Source organism: Dreissena polymorpha, chromosome 1, assembly GCF_020536995.1.
Source record: "Dreissena polymorpha isolate Duluth1 chromosome 1, UMN_Dpol_1.0, whole genome shotgun sequence".
NCBI classification, from domain to species: domain Eukaryota; kingdom Metazoa; phylum Mollusca; class Bivalvia; order Myida; family Dreissenidae; genus Dreissena; species Dreissena polymorpha.
In genome coordinates, this window is record NC_068355.1 from 167,053,390 (window position 1) to 167,068,214 (window position 14,825).

Sequence of the window (14,825 nt, forward strand, 5' to 3'; positions counted from 1 at the left end):
AATATTGTTTAGTTAAATTGAATCAGATTCAGCAAACAAACAATTTGATACCACTCAGCAAACCTCGCCGTTATATTATTCTAAGCCTTGCCTGATACATTACAAAAAGATCAGGCAGTAACCTGTTATTCTCTATGTATCACGTCGACCGGAAACTGTTAAATTAGTCAATATCTGGAGGAAGCTCATGTTACTCGGAACCAACTATAAAGTCTTCATTTTTTTGTAAATTACAATGAGATTAAACGAACAAACAATTTGATACCAAGATGTTAAATATTTGAGCAACAAAAACGGCAAACACTTATGCTACAAATATTTAGTGCAAGTGCAGGTTTTCCGCTTAAAATGCAGCGTAGTGGCGTTTATATTTCATTATTTATTTTAAAGTGGAAACTTACAGGTATGCTAACTAAAATCAACAAGTTACTACCCTATCGTTGTTTAATATATCAATCTCGGCACGAATAAACAAAAAGGCTCGACAAGTTATTCTTTATAAATAAGGTAAGAAGCATTTCTTTTTAGGTCAGTAACATAAATGACGTCATAAGCAAACAAGGCCACTTAATTAAATACAGTATACTTCCAATAGTTTTTGGTTAGATAAATTTGTTACACGGATTTTAACAAAGTAAATTGTATTGGGATCAAGCAACGCTCTCTTCCATTATTAATTGAATGAACCTATATCACCCCATACGGGGTCAATTATTACTTATAACCCGTGAAAATCGACTTATATTTCACTTTAAAAACTTATTTGGCCTAGTAAATTTAAGTGTAATTAAGAAACGTATGTTATCTGTGCCAATTAGAATATATCTGGTAGTAACAAGGAAGAAATCCGTCTTTTTGCGCTTTCAAACTTAAAAATAATCGCGTTTGTCGAAATGGATGTATACGTCTAGAAAACCTACTTTCGGTTTTAAAAGCGGTACCGTTTGAAAATAATTAATTAATTGCTAACTAGGCTATACAGTTAATTTTATATATACCAATAAGAATATATGTGGTGGTTAAAAGGTATAAATCCGTATTTTTTGCGCTTTAAAACTTAACAATAGTCGCGTTTGTTGAAATAGACGTATACGTATAGAAATCCTACTTTCGGTTTTAAAACTAAAAAAAATTATAAATCACTTGCTTACTAGGCTATAGATTTAATTTTATCTATACCAATTAGAATATATCTGGTGGTAACAAGGTTGAAATCCGTCTATTTTGCGGTTTAAAACTTAAAAGTAATAGCGTTTGTCGAAATGGACGTATACGTATAGAAATCCTACTTTTGGTTTTAAAATAAAAAAAAATATACTTGCTAACTAGGCTATAGATTTAATGACAATTTTGCACACTTTCAAATTGCATCTATATGTATTGATTTATATGCATTTCATATCAAGGTGTTTGGCTTTAATTTCACAACAAAATTAGCAACACAAAAAGAAAAATAGCTTTAAAATCTTTATAGAAATAGCGAAGGTTTAAACGCACGAGTAAGGCTAGGTGATTGTTTACTTCGCACTCCAAAAATGGTATCGAATTCATATTTCATGCACGACTCTACTTGGACAAGGTTCCTTCGTGCAGCTCTCAGTTTCACAGTCAACTCCACCGTGGGCGGGTGCAGGGTGGTCACATGACCTGTTCCTATAGTGGGAACCAAATCCACACGTGACACTGCACTTGGCCCACGCGCTCCAGTCTGACCAGCTTCCTTTGACTGATTTGAAAATAAATTCATCGTATCAAAGTGTATTCAACGTCATAAGGTGACTATAATTGATATAGGTATTGAGATTTATGTGTCAGACAATATTGATAGTTTGTAAGCCACTGACGCGTGAATACAAATTTTAACCGTTCCACTTGTTTAAGGCAAACACTATTGTTGAACATGCGATTGAATGCTAAACATCAATTTATCAATGAAATGCAAGAACTTTAGCTCCTTATACACATACTTGGACAGGGCGGTCCTTGACAACCAATAAGGTCCTCCTCACCCTTGTCATTAACATCACAATATAGACCCCCATTTTGTGGGCGCGGGTTGTTGCATAATCTGTGCCGTGACATTTCACCAGGACCACAGGTCGTAGAGCATACACTCCAAGGATACCAACTTCCCCACTTGCCATCCACTGCAATTAAATAATCCGTATATAAAGGTAATGATTTTTTCCTATTCTTCGATTACAAGAATGAAGCCATTTCATTCATTTTCATTCATTGGACGTTTTATCTTATGGGTATGCGTATATTGCAATTGATATTGTCGATATTTAACCATTTAATGCACGTACACAGCATTTGTAGAGGCACTCAAACGTATTAAACTTTTATTTGAAATATTGTCATCTAAAGTTAATATTTGTTACAAGAAACTGCGTTCGTCTACTACCCTTAGACCTTACTATTAAACAGTAATACTGAACATTTACCATGCTCTAAAATATCCATTATATGCATCTTTGGACGATTTAAAAACCTTAAAAGTATCAAGCGTTGCAATGCGAAACGATTGAAAAATTTGGAGAGTTATCGTGTTGTCGCTGTAATTTTATGATACTACGAGGATTGCTTTATAATAGTTATATATATATATATATATAGTATATAGTATATAGTATAAAATACACCACTCATTGTATGTGCACGGATGGCCGAATGGTCGTAGCAATTGACTTTTAGTCTAGGGGTCAGTGGTTCGAGTCAAGTTGATGTTTACTTTTTTTTCTTTATTTCTTTTTTTTAATTTTTTTTTACTGGAGCTTTTAAAATCAAATGTTTACACTTATCAATATAAAGCATTTAATGCAAAAAATCAATACATGCCAAAATCTGTTAAAAGATCCCTTTAAGAATGCAAGATTTGAACAAAAGGGGAACCATTTGAACGAAATGTGTTGAAAGATAAAAAATAAATTCGTATATACCAATTAAAGCTTTTGGTTTCATGGTTACAAAAGAAAACATTGTTTAAATTGTTTTTCTATATAAGTCTATATAAACTATTGAACGCCTGGTAAGTCAAGTTTTGATAACAGGGAAACGATTGAATTCAATATAAAAGAGGTCAATTTTAAGATGTCACAAAGCAAGTAGTAGTAGTAGTAGTAGTAGTAGAAGTAGTAGTAGTAGTAGTAGCAGTAGTAGTAGTAGTAGTAGTAGTAGTAGTAGTAGTAGTAGTAGTAGTAGTAGTAGTAGTAGTAGTAGTAGTAGTAGTAGAAGTAGTAGTAGTAGTGGTAATAGTAGTATTAGTAGTAGTAGTAGTAGTGGTAGTAGTAGTAGTAGTAGAAGTAGTAGTAGTAGTAGTAGTATTAGTAGTAGAAGTCGTACTCGTAGTAGTAGTAGAAGTAGTAGAAGAAAAAGTAGTATAAGAAGTAGTAGTAAGTAGTAGTAATAGTATCAGTAGAAGTAGTAGTAGTAGTAGTAGTAGTAGTAGTAGTAGTAGTAGTAGTAGTAGTAGTAGTAGTAGTAGTAGCAGTAGTAGTAGTAGTAGTAGTAGTAGTAGTAGTAGTAGTAGTAGTAGTAGTAGTAGAAGTAGTAGTAGAAGTAGTAGTAGTAGTAGTAGAAGTAGTAGTAGTAGAAGTAGTAGTAGTAGTAGTAGTAGTAGTAGTAGTAGTAGTAGTAGTAGTAGTAGTAGTAGTAGTAGTAGTAGTAGTAGTAGTAGTAGTAGTAGTAGTAGTAGTAGTAGTAGTAGTAGTAGTAGTAGTAGAAGTAGTAGTGGTTGTGGTAGTGGTAGTAGTAGTAGTTGTAGTAGTAGCACTACTACTACTACTAGTAGTAGCAGTAGTAGTAGTAGTAGTTGTTGTGTAGGAAAATATGTTATTACTAACACGATTGATACCAATATTGTATACGAAGATTATCAATCTAGTTAAGCTTATAAAGCATATAACAATTTGTATGTGTGTGCGCGTGTGCGTTTGTGCGCGTGCGCGTGCGCGCGCGTGTGCGGATGTGTTCGTGTGTGTGCGTGCATTTTCAGGCTTAAGTTTGCAAGTTTGCAACATGTTCACATCTCTGCAACTACTACAGGTTGAATTTGCGTGCAACAAGTACACACTGTTAATTCTGAAGATATTCAATAAAAATTCAAATATGTCTAAAGGATTATTATGCGATACAGTGGCCGTGTCCCACCTGTGTTTGTAAGATTAGTTCTGGAAGCCTTCACGGGCAGTGATGAACAGAATCCTGTGGTCAGGTTGAAGTCGTCAACTGCGATGTCACCCTCGTAACCGGACCCTACTGTTGCCTCCACAACCAGCTGTACCAATGCAGAACACAAAAAGCCTTAACTAATTTAAAGTTAACAATCTCGTAATACAAACATTATTGATATTGACTTTGCAGATTGTCTAAAACTATCTTCTTACCAACGTCCTAAAACGCTATCAACGCGAAGACACTTAAAACACATCATATAATACCTTGAATCCCACTGTTGCGTCCAGTGGAACTTGCCCAGACAACCAATCTGGGCCCTGTTGCTCGGACAAACTCCAGACGAGATTGCCTGGGAATCGGCCATCTTGTTTCTGGTACACATTCAGCTGACCCACCGACAAACCTTTCATGTGATACCTGTGGTCATATTACATATTCTTTTGCAAACATTTCAAAACTTTGTCTTTACTCCACAGACATTTGGCATGCTTTATGCTATTTAAACTTTTATATTTCTGAATTAAATCATAGCTGACATGTATTCATATATTTGTTTAAAGGACACATTACTTAACTGGTATATCTGTTAATATTAAAGAAGAAAATTTTCTGGAGAAAGATTCTGCAAAGAGGAGTTTTCGTTGATTTCGAGATATCAATTTTAAAGAGTGCATGTTCTTCTATCTCATGTAAAATATAACGGTGTCATTGTCATTTTCCAAATATATGAGACTGTTCATATAATACAAATAAGATGGCCCTGAAATGCACTTCTGAGTTCAAATTCACTCATTGATGACTACTTCATCTGGTGATCTAGTTTTCGACCACCGTCTATCCATGTTCAAACGTAGCATTGACACTGTCCAGATTAACATTCTTACCATATTTTATCACGATAAAGCTATACATTCGGCCTCTATAGTGATAATTTTTTTTTTCTCAAATGTCATCAATATTAAGCAATACATGTGGCATCTGGAGTGATTACAAAGTTAATCTTACATTAAACCTGATGCTTTAGTTCGTGCATACGTGGCCAAGATTCAAACTCAGGCTAGATATTGTCCATATAAAAATATCTGACTAAATTGCATCATCATTGAATACCGTTGCCTCTAGATAAGTAACACAGTTTTTCTACGGTTTGACCTGGTTACCAATAACACATTCTGACCAGGTTTTATCAAGATCTGATACTAAATGTGGCCTATAGTGTGTTGTTAACCTAGACATTGACGCCGCAGAACGCTTGACATAGGGTGATCACACAAACATACCTTGAGCATTTCATACAGGTAAGTTTAATATGTTACTACGACCCTTTATAACAGAAGGTGCTGAATCATACCAGAACTGGAAGCACTGGAAATGGGTTCCCGGGGACTGTATAAGTGGACTCACCAGCCAGGCCGTCTCGTTCTGGACCCGAGGTGCGCTTGACTCGATGAACATGTAGTTCCCTGCAGAAACATTAAGAAGCCGACACACATCAGAGAAGCGAATAAGGCAGTCATACCTGGCTAACCATCTACTACTTAAATTCTAAAATCATATGTACACTTGTATATACCCATTTCTGAAATGTAATACCCCATAGCTTGAGTAAAAACCCATTTCTAAAATGCCATTACCCAATAGTTGCGTAAATACCATTTTCTAAAAAAAGATATCACCCAACAGTTACAGTAAAAAAACACTACTAACATGTCTTTTCAAAATACCTACTGTTAAAACACCATGTCCCAATTCATATGTTAATACCCACTTCTTAAATGACATACCGCAAACGTGTGTAAATACCTACTTTTTAAATGCCGCGTCCACATATATGCTCAATTACCAATTTTAGTAATCCGCCAATCCGCCAATACTTGTGTTTAACACCCTCGTGTAAACACAATTCCTTATATTGTCATGCAATAATACGTGTGAAAATACCCACTTCTAAAACGCAAGCTCAAACACTTGTGAAAATAGTCACTTCTTTAATTTCAACCAATTACTTCTGTAAACACCCTCTTCGAAGATTCCATAACACAATACTTACTTCTTAAATTTCATACCAACTTTTAAAACTCCTTACTCTAAAACTTGTATACTTACCTTTCACTTGAATGCCATACCCCAATATATGCATAAATAACACATTCTAACTGCTATGTCTAAATACTTGAGCAAAGGGCCACTTTAAAAGCCATGCCCAATTACTAAATTATGCTTCACCTTAAAATATTATACTAATTCTAACACATCAGAATAAATTCTTTACATGAATATGTATTTATAATCATCAACACTTTTAGCGACAAAACTCATTTGATATATTGTATCCTAAAATATCATTGCAAAAACCTTGAACATTTTTGAGGGTATGGTTAAAATCCGGACCGGTGTCATCTGTTGGAGTTGATGACTGGTGGCGAATCCAGTCAAAGTCGTCACCTTGATAAACATTCAGCCACGAGCATAGGTTGTCTGCTTCGAAAAAACGTTTGTGTGGTCTGCAAAATAGTATTTCTGTAGAAAAAAAATCAGAGAGAACATTTATGGAAAATAAGTTTATAGTTTTTTTTTATCTCAACAAATCATGAGCCACTAAAAAATGAAGTTTGTATTTTAATCACTTTCAAACGCAATTATATAATGTCATGCTTTTGGCATTACAAAGCAATTCAAATACATTAGTATTGGTGCCGATTATTTTTACATTATTTTAATTGATTAAGAATGGGGCATCTTGTTTATAATACAGTGCTCCATTAACGAATTCGATCTTATAAACACGACCTTGACGTTGGTAGACACGTGGGTATTAAGGCTGACATCAAAAAAGGTTAAAATTTTGTAAACTTTATCTGAATTCATTCAATGATCTGTTGTAAGTATTGGACAAGGTCGGTATTGACTACAATTTTTGTTTACCTTTGACGTTCAAGTATGACATCGACCTTAGAGGTAACTATGGAGGTTTCGCGGTAATCACGCTAGCGGAACCCAACATTTGAAGAAAGAATTTAACGTTACCAAACGGTCGGCTGTGATAATGTAATGCTAAATGAATTCCACTCCGTGAAGTCATACACACTTCTGTGTGTCAGTGCGTAGTTTAAACATGTCTTTAAATAGTCATTTATTTGAATGAAACAAATTATATCAGATAGCTTCTGTTTTTTCAAGGATTCTGCTTCCCCCATTTGCTGCATCCCTTTCATCGCATCTCCTTCTATTGGTTTTCTTTACAATATTGCATATGTTATTTTGTCAATAATGTTTATTGCAAAAGCGTTACTGCAAACATGTTATTTTCATTACAACGTAAAGCTTTTCGTTCTGCTGTTGTCATTATGTCATATCGATTGTCTACCAAGGTAATGTACAGATCATAAATGGTAAACTGAAAGTCGGGAAGTGAAATATACCAACAGCATTGTCAAAACAGAAGTACCTTATCAGTTTAATGTAAACAGATTAAGAAAATAAAATAAACTAATACATCCTTACACGGACCCAAGCTAAAACTAAAGTTTTTTCCTGTGAAATCGGCATGGGTATTCACATAGGCATCCGATCATAAATTTATGCGCATGCACAAAGAAGTGAACATGAATAATTCGAGAGATTTTCACATATTTTATTTTACAAAAATACAAATATCTTGAACAAATATTTAACTATTGAATCAGCGTAAGAAACATTTGCTAGGTTATCTATATAAACACTTTTGTCAACGCGTTTCAATTGTTACACACATTTATATACAAATATTTAAAAATCATGGATACTGCTAGCTTATGTTACCTACTCGCAAACCAGAATGCCTTTGGTTTTTAAATACGCCAATATAAATTTGTAACAAACCAAGCAAAAATCTTTTCTCCGCAATCTTAATTGGGGGAAAACCATCCAAGGACGAATTTCTCCTACAGGCTTCGAACGAGGCATCAAAGCAAACATTGGGCTGTCCATCCACGAGGCAAGGCATCCAAACAACTGATTGATGGGAACTGCCGGTTCTAAGACTGGGTATTTCAGCTGAAAATCATACAAAAGTCTTAGCACTTAAAATATTGTGTGTGGGTTTAAAAAATAAAATTTTATTATATTTATATCCGTATGGAAAAATCTAATATATTTTGACCTTATACACCGTACTAGGACAATCATTCTTCCTGTAGTTAACGTTTTAACAGTACATCCCGTTGAGTGAATTGATTAAGAAATGATTTCATGAAAAAAAAACACCCAAGTTACATTGCATTGCAAGGCTGGGATTCAAAGTCAGAATAATCTGACTGACAATCCAAAAGATCGACCTACGATACTGAGCAAGCAATTCGATACCTAACCAATCACTGGCATCAAAAAGTTTGCAGTCATCATATGGCATCAGATCGTCTTCTTGAATGTTCATAACCTGGTAGGGCGAAAGAGGTAATTGTTTAGTTTGTAACTTTAATTTTGATATTAATTCACTTATTTTCAATCAAGTAGCAATCAACATGTCAGTTAACCAGTTGTATGCACAATTCAACACGGTGCCTGTTGTAGACAAAATATGAACACACTTATATGTCCATCTAAACATTGTGCCAACAGTTCTTCCGTGATTATAAACAGTGACCTTGACCATCAACTTTGTCGGAAACCTGACATTTACCTGGTTAAAAGATGTATTGGTCATAGAGAGTGTTCTTGACATGAGAATATATTTCCAATCCTGTAAACTAACCGGATGTCCCGTGACAATAAACCAGCCATTGCTGATGTATCCATGAAAGCACGTGCCACTCCCAATATACTGCAAGGAATGCGACTTTATGTTTGTTTCCGTTCGTACTGGTGTCGTGGCTTTGAATGTGCAGTGGCAAGAAGATGCGTTTGCATAATGAAACTGTAGAAGCAACAGCAACAACAGTGGAATGTGGTGGATCTGAAGAAAAAGGAAACTAATTAACTTTTTAGGAATAAAAAACACTAAACATTATACACGTATTTTATATAGTTTTACGGGAAATAACAGTTGGTTTGAGGGGTAATTGTGTAGCTGTTGCACTGGATTAACATGAACATCTATATATGCACAAAGGATTAAAAAAACTAAAACAATAAAGAAACATGTTCATGTTTTTCGTTTGAATATAATTTACATTTAACGATTAAATGTATAACCCACTATTGTTTATTATATATTTAAGCAAAAATGCAGTTTGCAGATTGTCATAAACAGTCAAGTCCAGTATCGCGAACTTTTCTTTATAACCCATTAAAACAAGCTTGTACACACGCGTTAAACAATAGTTGTTGCCTCAATGAATGCAAGATAAGATCCGTCCAAAACGGATAAAAATTAAACGTATAAAAACCAAAATATTGTTCGTTTAAAAAGGAAATAAATACATTAATACGGTAGTGAGCATGAAAAGTAGGACACACATATTGTGATAAAATATATAACATTGAGTGTTACATTGACATCGCAAAAAAACAACAAAAATATATGTTGTGCTTTTTGCTTTTACATTATTTTACAAATTAGCTACAAAAGCATTAATAGTTCGATAGAGTCACCTAGTTCTAGTGTGAACTTACCTTATTCAATAATTTCTAGATTAGTAAGCAACTAATTTTTCTAAGGAAACATGAATATTACGTTAGGCGCTAAGGTAGCTTTGAGTAAGTTGGTCCAGAAACATAACTTTCTTAGACACGATAGAATGATACCAAAATGAGTATCAAATACATTTGGTCTTAAATATAAAAGTATTTAATGAAACAAGTATGCAAACATGAACCATTCTCAGAGAATGTTTTAAGCGACATCAATGATACATTTTAAAATTATAATATATGTCTCTTTTGTAATAACGACTACTGGCGGGGGACTCATAACTGAATAAAATTACGACATCTATCTTACTGGTATATGTATTTCGTAAAACCACAACCAACAACACTACCGATGCAAACCTACTAACAAAACACAACATTCAAAGTAACTGCTTCGACTACTTGTACTTCTACTGTAACTGCTTCTGACCGTTCTTATACTAAGTCGACCCTTATTACACTATGTTTACTATGAATGGCTATTGATCAAAATCTCTTTATAAAAAAATTGAATATAATTTGATATACAAACAAGAACACATAAACTATAACCGAAACAGAAACATGCATGATATCATAACATGAAAACGTCCAAAGCAGAAAAAAAGTCAGCAAAATACTATACCAATTCCATCTTTGCAACTAGGTGTCTTGTTTTCCTACAATGAGATGAGATCGTGTCAGCCCTAGACAATATAGTATGATATACATGCACATTGCGAATTTAAATCACAGATAAATGCCAGAACACCGTCTTATCAACCAGGCTTTGATTGGCAGACCGACGATAACGTTTCATTAGTACATAAACCATGATGGGCAAATAATGACAGAAAAATGAAAGGAGCAATACATATTTGATTATATTGACAAAGTCTGATTAGACATTAACAACATTGTTTATGAAAGTTGTTCACAATTAACAATATCAATTAGATAAATTATGGTTTACAGGCTTGTGGAATATTAAAGGGCAATAACTGCACACTTCCTTGAGCCTTTAAGCTGATTATGCCTATTAACAGATGAAAATATTTGTTATGTACAGAGCAAAAAACAATTTCCTAGCAAAAGATTTATTTACATTTGCAAAAACCACGTAGCTAACCATAAAAAGAAGCTGGGTCGTGTATTTTATCTTCTGATAACCTTTGACAAAACAAGTTCAGAAATGTAATTCCTTAACCATCAGATTTTGCAAAGTGCGCAGATCATGATCTTATCAAAATAAAATTATTTATCGCGTTAATTGTTACCATCAGGCAATCATAATGTTAAACAAAGTTGTAATACTTTGAAAGTAATTTGGTATTAATAATACAGTCGCGTTGACATTTTTCCCTGAAACAATTGACTACTTAAGAGCCCTTATAATTAATATTTACTACAACGGTCCTTTTTAGCAATATGTAAATACACAGGCCCTTTTATCTGTTTTTCAAATAAAGTGGCCCACGGTCCATTCACAGACACATATTGAATCATTCAGAACAATACTACTCTATGTCAGATCACATACAGCATAAAGGACGTCCTACGTATCATAATGAAAGTCATACAAACACGTATCACATGATACCAGTCTATGTACGAAATACTTATATTCACAAAACAAAGTTGGCAACATGTATAACATTGTGTTTTATGTTTAATCACTACATTAAATATTAACTGGTAAGGTGCCCTTATACTTATGTTTTATTACAGAGGCCTCTTTCAGAAACCTGTTAATGCACAGACCCATCTTATATGTTTGTCCAATAACTTGGCCAACGGTCCATTCACAGACACATTGAGACATTGAGCCCCAAACTACTGTATCTCATATAGAAATGATTGGCAGATACAACATTCTAACAATCAACCCTTAGCATTCTCATTTGATGCAATAAAGAACGTCATCCTTATCATAAGAAAAATACACACCATTTAATTATAGGATATCATTCAACATAAGAATCATTTATCTCATTCGATTTCGATGAGTATATTTGCATATTGATTGCACACATTTTAAAGTGATTTCTGACATTAATTGATCTGCAATTAATCAATGCTTTTATCAGAATGAGGATATGAAATGCCGTGGTGAAATACACAATCTGCCAAAAAATGCGTTGCTATGGTTTATTGTGTATCATTTGTATTGACGAAGAATTGACGAGAACTGTCTCTAAGTACTGATATAGTCTGTCTCAAAAGGCATACGACCGTGTTTTTGAAGAAAACTTTCTCAATGTACTGATACAGGTCTTGAACGGGGCCTTTGTCTTCCTCTCTCTAAATTATCTTTTAAATACTTGATGAATATGTAGTAATGCATTTCTATAAATTGAAACTTATCAGTAGAAATCATTTTCGGTTGCAATAGCCTATAACATGCATTTAAAAAACATCATTATTTGCTTTTTCTTTAAAGACTTATCTTTGTAGTTGAAGACTATGTTACTTAATAGTATTCTTCATTAGTAATGACGATATTACTTTATATTATTTGACACAATAAATGATGATGTTAATTTACATTACTCCTCATAATCGAGAACAAAGCTTATTGCTATTAATGTACACAATCGATGACAATGAAACTTAATATTACTTAAGATCATTGATAACAATGTTACTTGATGATATTATTCAACATAATTAAGTACGATATTACATGATAGTATCTTACATAATCGAGGATTATGTTAATTGATATTACTTTACATAATCGAGGACAATAAAACTTAATATTTTGCTACACATTCGCTGACGATATTAATATATATTTATTGAGGACGATGTTAATTGATATTATTCAACATAATTCCGTTCGATTTCACTTGATTGTATTCAACATAATCAATGAAGATATTACTTGATATAATGCTACATAAATCGAAGACGCGGTAAACTGAGATTATTAAACATAATCGAGGACGAAGTTAATTAATAGTATTCAACAAACTATCGGAAATCAACAATACAAGTACATACTCATCTTTTAACAAAAGAAGTGTGCAAAAGATGTATGCTATTTCATCTTAGCACATGAACATTATCGTGATTACATGTATATCGACACGTACAAATACATGGAAGAAATAGGGGGATATCATACTTCAGTAGGCAATATTTATCTTGTGTTGCAAAGTTTCGTGCTTCGATGCCTTTTACATCAATAAACATCACAACCAACTCCTTTCGAACCTTACATCTTCGCAGCCTGACGTAGGAAAGGTTAGTTTCGCCACATTCGGTTATTCTTCACGTTTATAAGTGACGGCATCTTGAATAAATGAGACACAACACGAAGCATGCGCTGTGAGTTTGATTTAGAAATTTTCTGTATGTTTCGGAGTGTAACATAAAATAAACTGTAAACATATAATAAACGCTATTTCTGTGGATTTTTATTAACATTACCATTTTCAAGTTAATGAATATATGAAATACATATATGTGGTGTATCGAATATTTGGCATTTGCGTGTAATAGTCTGAAGACAATGTAAAAGTTTGTTCGTTCGTCTGTCTTTTTCTCCAAAACTGACATAATTAAACAGGTTCAAAAATATCAATCTTAACGTTTGTTTTGATGAACTGCGTTATCTTCCCTCACTACTAGTATGTTTTACCGCCTGAACATTTTTCTGAACCGATGTCTTGATGCACTAGTTTCCTTGTTTACACGTTAAGGAAATGTATTATGCTTTATATTTATTTAAATACAGTATGATGTTATTATTGCAATATCTAAAAATTATTCCGAACCAGATAATGTGAATATACTTCAGTTACCAAAACAAAAACACCCAGAAGCTGTAACAAACAAAGTACCAGCTGCCATGGATGGTTTGTTTTCAAAAGGGTACGGTACAGTAAGAATAAGCAATTTAATTTACATAGGAGCACATAGAAAAAGAGTTTTGTTAAAGAGAAAACAACAGTCCCCTTCCGGGGTTAATATCATCGAAGAAAAAGAACAGCAGTTATAAGTTGCATTTGGGACACGCAACACGGCGTCTCCATATGGTGATCATATTTGGTGAGTTATGTTAAAATTGCATGATGAATAACAAACGTTACATTTTGGACAAGCTGTTTTATGGTCCAATCAGATCTTTGAACTTTAAGTGTGACATGGGCCTTTTTGGTAGGATAAAAGGTGTTACACGCTGCCTCAAGGTGAACATACGTTTTAAGTTATGTTAAAATTGCTAAAAATAAGTATTGTTAAAATTACTAAATGAACGACACATTTACAGTCCAGACAAGCTCGGAAGCACGCAAGCACGAAAGCACATACACCCGACAATTTTGACTACTATATAGAGATTTATGCAAACGGGCTCGACGAAAATTAGAACAATCATCAAACTCACACATATAAAGCCTTCACTTATAGTACTTGTTCGGTATGACATTATTTGTGTTATCCTTTAAGTGTTTGTTTTATCTGTGCTATAAATATCGAATGTTAATAACAAACTCACACATATAAAGCCTTCACTTATAGTACTTGTTCGGTATGACATTATTTGTGTTATCCTTTAAGTGCTTGTTTTATCTGTGCTATAAATATCGAATGTTAATCAAACAGCAACATACACATGCTGTCGTCATAATGTGTTACGTACGTATGAAAACTGCATTCGATATACCTGTATTGTTTGCCATTCTGATAAAACTTTACATCAGTCGCACATAAGCGACATTTGAATATGTGTTTGCAACACTCTTCCTTGATGTATATCAACGGCAAAAAATAATTATTTATACAATAGAATAACAATTAAAATACTGATCTAAAGAAACAACAATTTTCTTGGTCATAAAATCCAATTTCGAAATAAGTGAATTGGAAGATTGTTTTAAATGTTCAACTATTTTTTTCTGCATACCAGCAGAGTTAGTATTCTTAACCTTTTGAATGATAACTATTTTCAATTAATCCTCATCCCACGCTCTTTAATTAGTCTTCAATGTTTAAATGCTAAACAAGACAAAAAACGAATAGCAAACATAACTTATCATTCAGAAAAATGGAAG

General features: G+C 33.5%; 1 protein-coding gene across 3 annotated transcripts; it reads right to left on the reverse strand.

The window, feature by feature from the left end:
- Nucleotides 1–1,322: 1,322 nt before the first annotated feature.
- On the reverse strand, nt 1,323–10,570 carry LOC127859925 (thrombospondin-2-like). Of its 3 annotated transcripts, XM_052397562.1 has the most exons (9): nt 10,415–10,570; nt 8,912–9,112; nt 8,524–8,596; nt 8,041–8,214; nt 5,531–6,683; nt 4,443–4,596; nt 4,153–4,279; nt 1,968–2,147; nt 1,323–1,726 (listed from the first exon to the last, which is right to left on the reverse strand). In XM_052397562.1, exons 5-9 carry the CDS (start codon nt 5,632–5,634, stop codon nt 1,548–1,550), a joined length of 744 nt encoding a protein of 247 aa, XP_052253522.1. In that variant the 5' UTR covers nt 5,635–6,683; nt 8,041–8,214; nt 8,524–8,596; nt 8,912–9,112; nt 10,415–10,570; the 3' UTR covers nt 1,323–1,547. The 3 variants fall into 3 exon arrangements, with proteins under 3 accessions (XP_052253522.1, XP_052253512.1, XP_052253526.1); XM_052397552.1 differs by having other exon boundaries at nt 5,531–8,214; XM_052397566.1 differs by lacking the exon at nt 8,524–8,596 and having other exon boundaries at nt 5,531–8,214.
- Between the last annotated feature and the right edge of the window lie 4,255 nt (nt 10,571–14,825).

Coding starts and splice junctions, on each gene's coding strand:
- LOC127859925 (XM_052397566.1), bottom strand. CDS start 5,634: ATGTTCATCGAGTCAAGCGCACCTCGGGTCCAGAACGAGACGGCCTGG. Junction 4,280..4,442: donor ACGCAACAGTGGGATTCAAG/GTATTATATGAT, acceptor GCATTGGTACAG/CTGGTTGTGGAGGCAACAGT. Junction 2,148..4,152: donor AACTAATCTTACAAACACAG/GTGGGACACGGC, acceptor ATTTAATTGCAG/TGGATGGCAAGTGGGGAAGT.